The following is a 13,649-nucleotide window of genomic DNA, read 5'->3' on the forward strand; positions in this document are numbered from 1 at the left end:
CCTGGTCATAACTCACTTGCTAACTGTTGAAGCCTTTTTTTCCCCATAGGTTTATTGAAGTTTGCAAACGACAAGAACATGGCTGGTACAAAGTTCAAGTCAATTTCTCTTGGACAAGGTCAGGGTCCTATAGCTGTAAAGATGATTCAGTCTGCTATGGAAGAAGGCACATGGGTTTGCCTACAAAACTGCCATCTGGCTGTATCTTGGATGTCTACACTTGAGAAAATCTGTGAAGACTTCAGCCCAGACACATGCCATTCAGACTTCCGTCTCTGGCTCACCAGCTACCCCTCCCTCATGGTGTATATGCAATTCAGTCTTATGCTGAAAGATCTTTAAAAGAAACATTTGTATAATAACTGTATTAAGTATTCATCAAACATAAATTTAACCTGGCCTGTTTGCTGTAACAGTTCCCAGTGACCATCCTGCAGAATGGAGTAAAGATGACAAATGAGCCTCCCACAGGTCTTAGGTTGAATCTGCTACAGTCCTACATATCAGACCCTATTTCAGACCCTGAGTTCTTCTCAGCATGTCCAGGAAAAGAAGCTGTGAGTGTAGCTTGTGACACAATGAACACAGAGTGTGACACTCTGTTCAATAAGATCGCCATGTTAAATACAAGGATATGACTCCTCTTTTGTGTTCATAGGTTTGGGAAAAGCTTCTGTATGGAGTTTGTTTTTTTCATGCCCTTGTCCAGGAAAGGAAGAAATTTGGACCATTGGGTTGGAACATTCCATATGGATTTAATGAATCCGATTTGCGTATCAGCATCCGGCAGTTGCAGGTGAAGACTCTTGCATGTATAAATACATATATTAGTATATACTGTATATACATAAATTATTTACACTAAAAAGGTCATAGCTGGTATTGTAACTGGGGAATGTACTCATTCCCCAGATTAGCTGCAAATAATCATGATTGCAGCAGAATCATCATTTGTGATTTTACATTTCTTTTCTGCAGCTCTTTTTGAATGAATATAAAGAGGTTCCCTTTGAAGCCATTACATATCTGACTGGAGAGTGTAACTATGGTGGGCGGGTGACAGATGACTGGGACCGCCGCCTCCTCCTGACCATCCTGGCTGACTTCTACAATAAGGACATCATCAAGAACCCTCGCTACAACTTCTCTCCAAGTGGAAAATACCATGCACCTCCAAAGTCCATTTATGAAGACTATGTTGATTTTATCAGGGTAAAGGAAATGATGGATAACACCTTAACCACAAACCACAAAAGATATATAAAGTAAATGGATATGTAAAGTTGAATTATTTGTATACTTGCAGAATCTGCCCTCTGCCCAGCATCCAGAGGTGTTTGGTATGCATGAGAATGTGGACATCTCTAAAGACCTGCAGCAGACAAAACTCCTGTTTGACTCTCTGATCCTGACTCAGGGAGGTGGCTCAAATGGAGGCGGAAGTTCTGCAAGTGACAACAACCTGCTGGATATTGCCAGTGACATTCTGTCTAAAGTATTTACACATTCTATGATTTTCTATTATGTAATAAATAATTATTATGTAAAACAATGCATTTTATTGAAGCATTTTACTGTCAAATATCTAGCTTCCAGAAAACTTCAATATCGAGGCTGCCCTTGAAAAATTCCCAGTGCGGTATGAAGAGAGCATGAACACAGTGCTTGTTCAGGAAATGGAACGATATAATAAGTAAGTCCTTAAAAGTTGTTTAGGATTGGATTATTCTTTTGACTTTGCTCATTTTATATGTCATGTTAATTATATTGTCCTTATTTTCTTCCTCAGTTTGTGCAAAACAATTTCTGTGAGCCTCCAGAACCTGCTTAAGGCCATTAAGGGGCTTGTCGTAATGGATGCTGAGCTGGAGGCTATAGCAAACAGCCTGCTCTTGGGAAAAGTTCCAGAAAAGTGGGCAAAGCGCTCTTACTCCAGTCTGAAGCCCCTGGGCAGCTACATCACCGACTTACTTGCTAGGCTTAAATTTCTGCAGGTTCTAACCAAAATAATAATGCTCTTATTAAAAAAGTTTTTTAAAATTTTCAACTTAAGTTAACTATGCACCGAATATAGTCATGTGATGCTTAGATGGTGTGTCAGTGATTAAATGTTGTCACTCTTTTACTGTCTCTAGAAATTAAACCGTTTTCTGTGCATTCTTTCAGAATTGGTATGACACAACCAAGCCTCATGTATTCTGGCTGTCAGGCTTCTTCTTTACTCAAGCTTTCCTGACAGGAGCCATGCAAAATTATGCCAGGAAATACTCCATTCCCATTGACCTTCTTGTATTTGACTATGAGGTATCTGCTGCAAGATATGCTTTTATACTCTGTTAGCAGAAAGTTTTCAATAGCATGTATTCAAAACATTCTTGTTGTTTTTGATCTTCCACTGATTACGCAGGTTATGCCGTTTGATACCTCAGACACCTCCCCTGAAGATGGAGTCTATACTCATGGCCTTTTCCTGGATGGAGCCCGATGGGATAGAACAAGGTTTGTTTATTTGAGAACAAATTAAACACATTCCAGTGAAGCCTATTTTGACGTTTTTTTCAATTATTTACGTGCAGTGGTGTTTTAGCTGAACAGTACCCCAAAATCCTATTTGACTCACTCCCTGTTATATGGATAAAGCCAAGTGAGTGTTCTTATTTAATATACTTAAATAAAACAATAACTTAAATGTTATAATCTAACATTCTGACAAGAAAACTCATGATTTTATTTATTGTCTTTTGATTTTCATATTCTAGCGGATAAGCGGGTTATGAGGCAACCTCAAAACATCTATATCTGTCCTCTCTATAAGACCAGTGAGCGTAAAGGAACTTTATCCACCACAGGTCACTCCACTAACTTTGTCATCTCCATGATGCTGCCCACAAGCAGGCATCCACAGCACTGGATTAAGAGAGGGGTGGCTATGCTCTGTCAGCTTGATAATTAATGACAAACATTTTGACCTTAAAGTATGTAGTTTAATGAATTTATATTATAGCTGTTAACTTACTAATAAATGATTTCCTGAATGCTTTGAAGTATTTCTTATGGACTAAATGTTTGTGCTTAAAACATACTTAAATCCTTGCCCTTGGATCATTTGCATTATTTTGCTAAAATATAAATATTACATATTTTAAGATAAACTGCAGTTATGAGTATTCTGAGTGCTACACCATGTAAAACCGTCAGTATATTTTGTTTGGAAGGTTTTACACTACAGCTACTGCTGAATGTTTGCTATGGCTTTCCTGTTGCCAGCCTTGATATCCTATACCACCCAGTATGTCAGCTGAAGGGTGTGATCCATGTCAGAAAGGGGTTGGCCGGACTAGTCTCATGATTGCATATTTTTAACTGTCAGGATATTAATAGGTGTGTGTCTGACGCGAGCCTGAAACGCTCTGAGGTTATAAGTGCAACACAAAACAGCAGTGTCCGTTGCAGAAAGGTAAAACATATACATCTGAATCTGTGTAGGTAAAAACGTTCTCTGTGGGAAGGTTTTACGAGATCAGTGGTGTGCTGCATGGCATGGAGTGTTGCATGTTTACAAAATCAGATCACTACAATTCAAAATAGTTAGCCAACATCTTATTCAAACAAACTCAGAAAGAAAAAAGAAAAAGAGGCACACAGAGCGTTCATTAGTTTTCCAGGAAATGGTTATACCTCATATGTTTGAATTAATTGTATAAAGGCATTTTGCATGAGCCCTAATGAGAACTACAGTACAGCTTTTATTACACAATACCACACAAATGTTTTGCTATGATCCAATTACTGTGGCCAATCTGTATGGTGTGTGTAGTGAAACCTACACTCATCCCATTTATAACCATCTTAAATTACGACACACACTTTTAGAGGTACCATTAAATTCTATTTGGCTTTTGTGGTTCCACTGAATGAAAAGTGAAAGATGGAAAGTTTGTATGAAGAGGAAGAGTGGGATGAAGATGAAGCAACGCAATACATGATCGAGCAGAGTCTGTTGGAATGTGGCAAGTGCAGAGATGGAACACCAAGGTAAAACTCCACATGACATAATCCATGTTTACAAGACATAATGCATACTTGACCAAGGAAATAGACCCACTTGTGGTTTTTTTCACAGTGATCCCACATTGGAATTCATTGACCATGAAGAGGTTTTTACAGCCATATGTGCAGGTAAGGGCTGGTTAATTTTTGTTGAGCCTTTTTGAAATCTTTTTGTGTGTAAATGCAAAGTAAACTAACATTTCTAACAGATATATAAAAGTTTGGAAAATTCAGATTTTCTCTGTACTTGCATGTGTATGCTGCTAAAAGGCAATTACGTGTAAATCACCAGGCACATGCAATGCATTGCAGATATACAGCGAAAGCCACAAAACTTGATAAGAGCCAGAAACTGCAAACTGAATAGTATCAGTATTACTACACAGTTAAAAAATAAGAATCAGTCACAACATAAGAAATGGCTAAAATATAAAGAGAAACCAAGAGCCCTCACTAATAAGGTCTTGGAAAATATGTTCAGATATGCAAAACAGAACATTCATATATGTAGAGGATATTTCAGCAATAGATATGAAGTTCAAAGAAAATATTAAAATGACTGCAAAATCTGAAAAGGTGATATTCTGGTTCACTATTAATACTCATTCCAGTAATATTCAAGTAATTACTAATTTATTAGTTTGGCAAATACTCTGGGTCATGCATCCTTCTATATACAGTACTTGTGTATGATCAAATCAGGAAATGAGGATGCCTTGCTGATGCTTGTGAAGCACAAGGAAGCCATGACTATGGCAGACAATAGGGGATGGATCCCTCTGCATCAAGCAGCAGTACAAAAGAATAGGAGCATTTTGGAGATCACTTTTTCAGGTCTGTGTGCTTTAGTCCAGTACTATTCATTCTGCAGGATGAAAATGTTCAAAGTAAAGATTGGGTATTTTATTGAATAAAAGAATTGTGTTCCCAGCATCTCCTCGGGGGGCGTCTGAGTGCCGCACACTGAAAGGAGAGACTCCTCTATTTCTTGCTGTTGTGAACGGTCTCAGAGAGAATGCTACATTCCTGCTTCAGTATGGTTCCAACCCTGATTGTCAGAATGCAGATGAGGACTCTGCATTAGTTGCGGGTGTGTAAAAATCATGCCACTGTATATTTGATAACAGAAAATTTTAAATGAATAACTTGGTTTTAAATAACAAAGACAGGCAAGACATTTGGGTTATGGTTTATGTACAGACCTGTCTTTGGAGTTTCAGATATATGTTTATATGAATAATTTTTTGTGTGCTTTTTGCCTTTTTAAACAGTCATAAAGCATAATCAATACGACATGGCCTCCCTTCTTCTACGTTATAATGCTACAGTGGACCAAAAAGGGAGCCTTCAGAGAACTGCTCTGCATGAAGCATCTCTCTTGGGTCTAGAGGACTTTGTGTACCAGCTTCTCCAAGCTGGTGCAAACCCAGATGCCTGTGATACCAGTGAACGCACACCTTTAGGCCTTGCAGCCCAAGCTGGAAATCTAAATGTTGTGGAAATTCTACTACAGAAAGGTTATTTAACTTTTTAATAGTCTTTGTAATATCGCTGCTTAAGGAGAAACTCCCATTTAGTTCATTGGTTAATCCCACCAACATCATTTGCCAATTGTAGGTCCTTGAGCATGAACAATGGTTGAAGGAATCTTCTATCCTTTCTCTCCTATAGCAAAAATAATGGGATAACATTTAAAAACATGGCATGCTAAATGTATTTTGTTGGCTGAATGTACTTTTTATAATTCTGTGATTGGTAGCGTTTATATAAAATAAGAGAATTTGGTAGACTACAATGGCATAAATTAGTAAAGTTTTTATGTTTTTTGCTGTATGTACAAATGAGCCTGTTATTGAATTGTGCAGAAGGTCAATAAGGCAATTACCTGAAATCATCCTCTTTCTCTTATCATTCATAGGGGCCAGCATATGGCCGAAGCTTCACTCTGTAGAGTCTGTTTCAGTGCTGTTTGAAGCGGCAGCATCTGGAAACCCTGATATAATCTCGCTGCTGTTAGAGTATGGAGCTGATCCCAACACTCCGACACACACTGGCCATCTACCCATTCATCGTGCTGCTTATCGAGGCCATCTCCTGTGAGTAATAGGTGGTTTCTTACGTGAAGCCTAATGTCTGTCCTGGCTCATAGGAAAGTCTTCTTTCAGTTGTAATAAAACTGTTGTCAAATGGTGAATATATTGAATGGTCATACTTTAAATACATACACTATATTTCCAAAAGTATTGGGTCACCTGACCGTTCCTGCTATATGTGGTTCTTTTTTCTAAACTGTTATCGTAAAGCTGGAGGTGCCCAGTTGTATAGGATGTCTTTAGATGCGCTATAATATAATTTTGCTTTCACTTGAACTTCAAACCCCAAAACTGTTCCAGCATGGCAATGTCCCTGTGCACATAGTGAGCTCCTTGAAGATATGCTTTACATGCTTTGGAGAGAAAAATCTTGAGTGGCCTGCTATAGAGCTCTCATCTCATCCCTACTGAACACCTTTGGGATGAATTGGAACGCTTACTGCACCCCAGGCCTCCTCACCTACATCAGTACCTGCCTTTCATAATCCTCTTGTGGCTGATGGACACAAATATTCATAAGCACACTCCAAAATCTAGTGGAACATCTTCCCAGAAGAGTGGAGGGAATTATAAAAGCAATTTGGGACTAATTGTTGGAATCCACTGCTCAAAAATCACATACCATACTTATGGCCAGGGGACCCAATACTTTTGGACATATAGTGTATATGTCTACATCTTGATGTGTGCATACATCTTTTTCTTGCTCCATTACACTCTGAAAGTAGACTATATGACCAAATGTATATAGACTCCTTACCAGTCACACCCATATGTGCTTGTTGAACAGCGAATAAAAGATTAAGGCTTTCCACTGTCTGTGTGGGTTTGTGCAGACCATCTGACTTCTACCGCACCAATATTAGGCAAATTACGCCTTTACAGAGCTAACTTTGTGCACAGACAGATTATCTTTATGGAAAATGTTAAGGCCTCTTAGTTCGAGTAAAGAGAAATTATTATGTTATAGCATGCAAAAATATATAATTGTGTGATATTTATATGTGCTTCCAACTTTGTGGGAGCTCTTTGGGGAAAGGGACACATTTGGATGTCTATACACTTTTGACCACCAGTGTATTAGTAAATGTCTTTTCGCGATGTTAAATGTTTTTTACTTTTTTTTTTTGCTTGATTTTGCTTCCTATCCTCTCCTGTCATTATAGGGCACTGGAACAGCTAATCCCAGTAACTAAAAAAGATGCTATTAAGGAGAGCGGCATGAGCCCATTACATTCAGCTGCTGCAGGTGGACACTCTCAGTGTATTGAACTGCTCTTGAATGCAGGGTTTGACCCCAACTTCATGCTTCATCCGCGGGTGCGCAGAAACTACGAGGATGAGCGCAGATCAGCACTTTATTTTGCTGTGGCAAACAGTGACGTGCAGTCAGCGAGGTTACTGCTAAAAGCTGGTGCTATGCCAAACCAAGACCCTGTCAACTGTCTGCAAGTAGCAATGCGCCTGGGTAACTATGAATTAATCAACACGCTTCTGCGCTATGGAGCGAATGTGAACTACTACTCACGTGTAAATACGACACACTTCCCCTCGGCCCTACAATATGCATTAAAGGACGAGGTGATGCTCCGGATGCTGCTAAACCATGGCTATGATGTCCAGCGCTGCTTTGACTGTCCCTATGGCCAGGGATCTCATGTCCCTGTGGACTACGAGGGCTGGAGCGCTTCTGTGATAAGAGATGTAGTGGTAAGACAAGTTTTACATCATGTTAAATGAAGTGCCTTTTTTCTATTAATTCTGAAGTCTATATGCTTTTGTCTCAAATGGTGGAAGGGTGGAAGGGTGATGAAAAATTAAACAAGTAAACATGACAGTACTTTTTTCCCTCATTAGTTTTTTCTACTCAGTTTTTCCCGGTGGCTATATACTGGTAGCATTGCTTTTTCCAACAATATTGCATTTACTGGAATGGAGAAGACATGTGCTGGTACAGATCTTTAAGAAAAGGGGAGATGTGCAGACCTGCAGTAACTACAGGGGAATAAAGTTGATCAGTCACACCATGAAGTTATGGGAAAGAGTAGTGGAAGCCAGGCTGAGAGAAGAGGTGACCATCTGTAAGCAACAGTATGGTTTCATGCCGAGGAAGAGCACCACAGACGCGTTATTTGCTTTAAGAATTTTGATGGAAAAGTATAGAGAAGGTCAAAAGGAGTTGCATTGTGTGTTTGTGGATTTAGAGAAAGCATACGACAGAGTGCCGAGAGAGGAGTTGTGGTATTGTATAAGGAAGTCAGGTGTGCCAGAGAAGTATGTGATGGTGGTGCAGGACATGTATGAGGACAGTGTGACAGCAGTGAAGTGTGCAGTAGGAATGACAGACTGGTTTAAGGTGGAGGTTGGATTGCATCAAGGATCGGCTCTGAGCCCTTTCCTGTTTGCAGTGTTGTTGGACAGGTTGACAGACGAGGTCAGACAGGAGTCTCCATGGGCCGTGATGTTTGCAGATGATATTGTTATTTGTGGTGAGAGTAGGGAGCAGGTGGAGAAGAGCCTGGAAAGGTGGAGGTACGCGCAGGAGAGAACGGGAATGAAAGTCAGTAGCAGTAAACAGAGTATGTTGATAGTAACGAGGATGGACGGGATTAGAAATGAGTTTATTAGAGAGACAGCACATTTAGGATGTTTTGGAGACAAGGTGAGGGAGGCGAGATTAAGATGGTTTGGACATGTGCAAAGGAGGGACATGGGGTATATCGGTAGGAGAATGCTGAGGATGGAGCCACCAGGAGGGAGAAAAAAAGGAAGGCCAAAGAGGAGATTTATGGATGTGGTGAGGGAAGACATGCAGGTGGTAGGTGTAAAAGAGGCAGAGGTACAGGACAGGGGGGTATGGAGAAGGATGATCCACGGTGGCGACCCCTAATTGGAGAAGCCGAAAGAAGAAGAGGAAGAAGAAGAAGAAGAAGAAAAAGAAGAAGAAAGCATTTACTGTTTTTGGTTAATTACATGGCCAATGTTTGGAAGTGTGTAGTCAGCCTTATTCCAAAATGGTGTTGAGTCAAATCTTACACAAATTACTACCGTAATAAAATGCACCTCTCTAAAGCAGTAAGGTGTAAGAAAAAATGATGAGGACAACGAAGATCGTAATGAAGAAGTTTATAACAGCGTAGCAGTGACAAAATACACGAAGCACTTTGGATTCCTCGGAGTCAGAAAGAACCCAGTGCAAACTCTGCCCAGATATTTTATATTGTTCCTCCCTTTGAAGTATAGACCGGAGTTATCCTTTAAAAGTAAATTAGATATAGGACATGTGTGAGGAAACAAAAGGCTGGGGAAGACCATTCTCGGGGGCGGAGGTCAGCAGGTGGTAATCACCAGTATTAGCACCTTTGCTGGTGCTGGCCCCCCCAGCAGGTCAGGAAGGGGTATTGTGTGAATGATAATCATGGTCTCAGATACCTTTTGGTTAGAGATAGTCCTTGGGGCTTGCTGCTTCTCCCAGACTGATTAAATTATGTCTATGATTCTGATTGATACAACTGAAATTCTACATAACTACTTTTGTGAAATGTAAGCCGTTTTGCGGTTGAGCTTATTTTGATATAGCGTAGGGTGGAATCTGGGTTGAGGCAGTCTGTAATTCTTACAAAGGCTTTCATACCTATAGCTAGTACTACTTGTGGATTTTAAAACTTCCATTCAGGTAACCAATACTTGTGGTTTGGCCTATTAGGATAAAGTGTGAAGTGACCTAGAAAATACTCCTGAATGCAAGAGTGGGTCATTGGCCTTGTATCCTTATTCCTAAAATACCATCCTTTTTTTTTTTTTTTAGAAACTGCTAGACAATCCCCACCAAACAAAAAAGATGTACTGCGGTTGTTGAGGAATATTATTTCACAATGGATAGCATTTCTCTATTGGCTTATAAAGTAATTGTGACGTTCCTGAAAAGGATGGATACCATCAACCACAATTTGCTCAGTATGGGATTGATCCCTTTCCCTTCCCAAGATGACAAACTCCGAGTTTGTGGGTTGGTTTCTTCTTAATTAGTGGAATATGGAATCTAGGCGATTTTCACTGCCCCTACTGCTTACATGTCTATGTACTGTATCTATAAAACCTTAATGAGGTATTTGTTGCAAATACAGCTTCATACATCAACAGTTGATTCTTAAGTACTATTAAAATTTAATTATATTAAAATATTGGGTGGAATACTTGTCTAAAGCCATCCAATCTCATGTGTACACCTATTAATGTCAGCTACAATACTAGTATATGTATGATAGTTTAACTTTTTCATTAAAGCTGTTTGAAAATACATTGTTACATTATGCATGCAGACAGACTTTCTATTCAAGTTTCAGGTTTCACTGTCAGGGGCAGTAAAATATTGTATGCAGAAAAACATTTGAGAGATATTAAATAAATATATGGAAGTCTAATAATCTATTAGTACTTATATAAGTCCAGTGTAAATCTATATGTTAAGGTGCAGTTACCATTTCACTTTAACATTTAACCATTTAACATTTGGGGATGTTATGATACACAAATTATCACTCAGCTGTAGTTATGAGATTTCTTTACCACTGCCTTAGTGTGAGTAGACAGTGTGAGGTCCTCAGTGATGTGAACACCAAAGAACATGAAGCTGTCAACCTGCTCTACAGCAAATCCTATCAGTGCTGTTTCAGAGGTTGTTTTCCAAGCACTAGAGTGCCAACTGTAGGCCGTCTCATCTGTGTCGGTGATTAGACCTGCTACTATTGTGTGATCAGCAAATTTGATGATGGTATTGGAGTTGTGTGTGGCCACACAGTTGTAGAGGTAAAAGGAGTGAGAACACCAGTGTTAAGGTTCTAATACATACAAGGTGGTATAACATAGTTTTGTAACACGCAAACAGATGGCAGCACAAGGCTTTACTCACAGTCACAGGGCGCACCAACCTTTATAAATCATTGTGCCAAAAGACATTGTCCTGTGTACATCGGAAGCTGTACAACTAGTACAAATAGGGCTCCTGTGGACTTCGATTGCGATTATGGATATATGGGATACGATTGCGGAGATCCAGTGCAGCGCAGAAGGTGCTTGACAGGTTTCAAAATAAAGACTTTCCAGGACATATTCCAGAAGTGGGAGACAAAAAACAAAGCAACACTGGGAGGACTGTATTGAAGGTGACAGTGTGTAAATGTAGATAAATAAAGTACTTTCTTGTGTACAGCGTTACCTCGTATTACATATGCAGATGCAGTCCTCCCTGCTATGATTTCATTCAGAAATTGTTTCTGTTTATTTTTTGTGGCTTATTTGGAAATGCACCAGGTGCATCAGGCTGAGCCCCATACAAAAATACCATTAAACATCCTTGTTTATATTCTTAATATCCAGCAAAAAACTTATGACCAGAGAGTGTCTGCCAATCTTAAAATAAAGTACCTTAACCCAAATCAAATTTAATTTAAATACAGACTTTAAAAAAACATAACTGTCTAAAGTATAAGGAATTACTCAACACCAGTGTATTTTATATATATATATATATATATTAAAATAAATAGTGCTATTTTTGTTTGCAGTTCTGTGAAGTGATAACAGTGTCCTGGCTCAAGCACTTTACAGGCCAGGTGGTAAGAATCTTGTTGGATTATGTCGACCATGTCAGTTTTTGCTCCAAACTGAAGAGTGTCCTGGCAGAACAGAAACAGTGGCCAGAAATATGCAACATTCAAGGTGGGTAATCGACCACATGAAAGGTCTGTGCAGTTGCTTGAAATTTTAAAGGATGATTATTCAGTGAAATAGATAAAAATAAAAGTATCAAGATATTGTCATCTACAATTATATAATGATAATTAATAATCAATCCCCTATATAACTGATGTCAAAAGGTTTTAAATAAGTTTAATATTAGAGCACCATTCTTGATTTATTATTATAATTTTTTTTAACAGAAAACACCAGAAGCCTGAAGCATTTATGTCGACTTAAGATCCGTGAGTGTCTTGGCCGTCTGCGCCTTAGGGCTCCAGTTTTTATCGGCTTTTTACCTCTGCCAAACACCCTGAAGGACTATATTCGGTTCAAAGAATATGACATTTACAGCAAAGGAACTTAACCCAGACAAAAGCATTTTATTTTTTGTCTCTATGATTTTATTGTAATTGGCAGATGTTACCACATGCCACAATTGATTGTTTATTGTGCACTCTTTTATTTGTTTAGAATGTAGGTTCTGGATTATTTCTTCATCATAGTTCATCAAAATGTGTACAATGCAATATATTTTTAACCAGAGTTTACTGATAATTCTGATAATGTCCAAGTGAATTAATTTTTTTGGTCAATCATCAATGCAGTACTTATATATGCAATCCAATATCCATGGAGCAAAAGTCAACTTTTCCTTTTGCTACTAATACAATTTGAAATTAAATAAACATTACATAGAAATGTTCAAGCTTTTTTCAGAACAAGTAGATATCTATCTGAAAATAAACCAGTTTAGAAACCTTTTTAATCTTTTAACCTGTCTCCCACAAATCTTACCTAATGTAAGACATTTATCTGAAAAGTGTATGTGCTTTTTCTACTCACAGCAAAATCATAGGAATTCAATATTGGAAACAGACAGATTTCTCTCTATATATACAGCTTATTTTATACAAACGTAAAGCAGTTCTCCTGTTACAATTAGTATTAGAATTTTTTTTTATAAAATTCATGTGGCTTTCAAACCTACAAAAAGATGTGTTTTGCATACCAGTCTTCTGGATTTTCTGGATTAGTAAAGATTTCTGCTCATGGCAGAAACAATTATCATAAAGACAGTGGTGTGTTTTAAAAAGAGAAATAGCTTCTTAGCCTGATTAACGTCAGCGTGCGTCTGTTAAGAGCTGAATGCTTACCATTTCCATAAGATGTGTAGACCTGTGCAATATTATTGTACACATATTGTATGTACTGACATAATCAAATGTTCAAATGTCACAGGAGGCCTTAATTGTTTATCTGAATTTTTGAAATTGTGCAATGGTCATGGCCTTTGGTTGTAAAAAATTAATTATTGGATATTTTTAACTGAATTTTACACTACACACTCATCCATTTCTCACATCCAATTCCACAGTTATTCTTGTACATGCTTTAGCACTGATTATTGTAACACTCTTCTCTTCATAAACTTCATTTGGTCCAGAACTCAGCTTCCCGTATAATTACTAGAAGATCCTCCATCGAGCATATCTCTCCTGTTCTCGATCATTTTCATGGTCTTCCTGTTGAATATTGAGTAAACTACTAGATTCCACTTCTCACTTAAAGCGCTTCATAATCTTGGACCCAAAGCTTTTACTTGCTTCATACTTGTATCCTGACGTGTCTTCTCGGATCCGTTCCAGCCGTTTCCCTTGTATCTTCTCTCTGTTTAGTCACCATGGCGTTTACCAGAAGCGCCTCATCTTTAGATTTCTTCTTGACAATTTTTATAAGTGACTATTTGACAACTTTTAAATCATG

General features: G+C 38.5%; 2 protein-coding genes across 5 annotated transcripts in view; both read left to right on the forward strand.

Moving 5' to 3' along the window:
• LOC310741802 (dynein axonemal heavy chain 12-like) overlaps positions 1 to 3,031 on the forward strand; it is a 34,872-nt gene extending 31,841 nt beyond the window's left edge. Inside the window, exons 64-74 of the mRNA XM_083570065.1 lie at positions 50 to 303; positions 417 to 557; positions 659 to 796; positions 979 to 1,212; positions 1,307 to 1,495; positions 1,590 to 1,693; positions 1,790 to 1,994; positions 2,167 to 2,304; positions 2,408 to 2,499; positions 2,577 to 2,644; positions 2,760 to 3,031. Of these exons, the coding sequence (XP_083426191.1) occupies positions 50 to 303; positions 417 to 557; positions 659 to 796; positions 979 to 1,212; positions 1,307 to 1,495; positions 1,590 to 1,693; positions 1,790 to 1,994; positions 2,167 to 2,304; positions 2,408 to 2,499; positions 2,577 to 2,644; positions 2,760 to 2,953 (1,757 nt within the window). The 3' untranslated portion in view covers positions 2,954 to 3,031. The remainder of the gene's footprint in view (positions 1 to 49; positions 304 to 416; positions 558 to 658; positions 797 to 978; positions 1,213 to 1,306; positions 1,496 to 1,589; positions 1,694 to 1,789; positions 1,995 to 2,166; positions 2,305 to 2,407; positions 2,500 to 2,576; positions 2,645 to 2,759) is intronic.
• A 326-nt stretch (positions 3,032 to 3,357) lies between these two features.
• Positions 3,358 to 12,961, forward strand: asb14b (ankyrin repeat and SOCS box containing 14b). Of its 4 annotated transcripts, none has more exons than XM_083521194.1 (10): positions 3,358 to 3,457; positions 3,923 to 4,035; positions 4,124 to 4,179; positions 4,753 to 4,884; positions 4,982 to 5,140; positions 5,322 to 5,567; positions 5,969 to 6,146; positions 7,310 to 7,853; positions 11,711 to 11,864; positions 12,086 to 12,961. In XM_083521194.1, exons 2-10 carry the CDS (start codon positions 3,929 to 3,931, stop codon positions 12,247 to 12,249), a joined length of 1,740 nt encoding a protein of 579 aa, XP_083377320.1. In that variant the 5' UTR covers positions 3,358 to 3,457; positions 3,923 to 3,928; the 3' UTR covers positions 12,250 to 12,961. The 4 variants fall into 4 exon arrangements, with proteins under 4 accessions (XP_083377320.1, XP_083377322.1, XP_083377321.1 ...); XM_083521196.1 differs by having other exon boundaries at positions 3,364 to 3,482; XM_083521195.1 differs by having other exon boundaries at positions 3,364 to 3,457; positions 3,874 to 4,035.
• Positions 12,962 to 13,649: the final 688 nt, after the last annotated feature.

The sequence above is a fragment of the Silurus aristotelis genome, assembly GCF_946808225.1.
Source record: "Silurus aristotelis genome assembly, chromosome: 19".
Classification (NCBI taxonomy): domain Eukaryota; kingdom Metazoa; phylum Chordata; class Actinopteri; order Siluriformes; family Siluridae; genus Silurus; species Silurus aristotelis.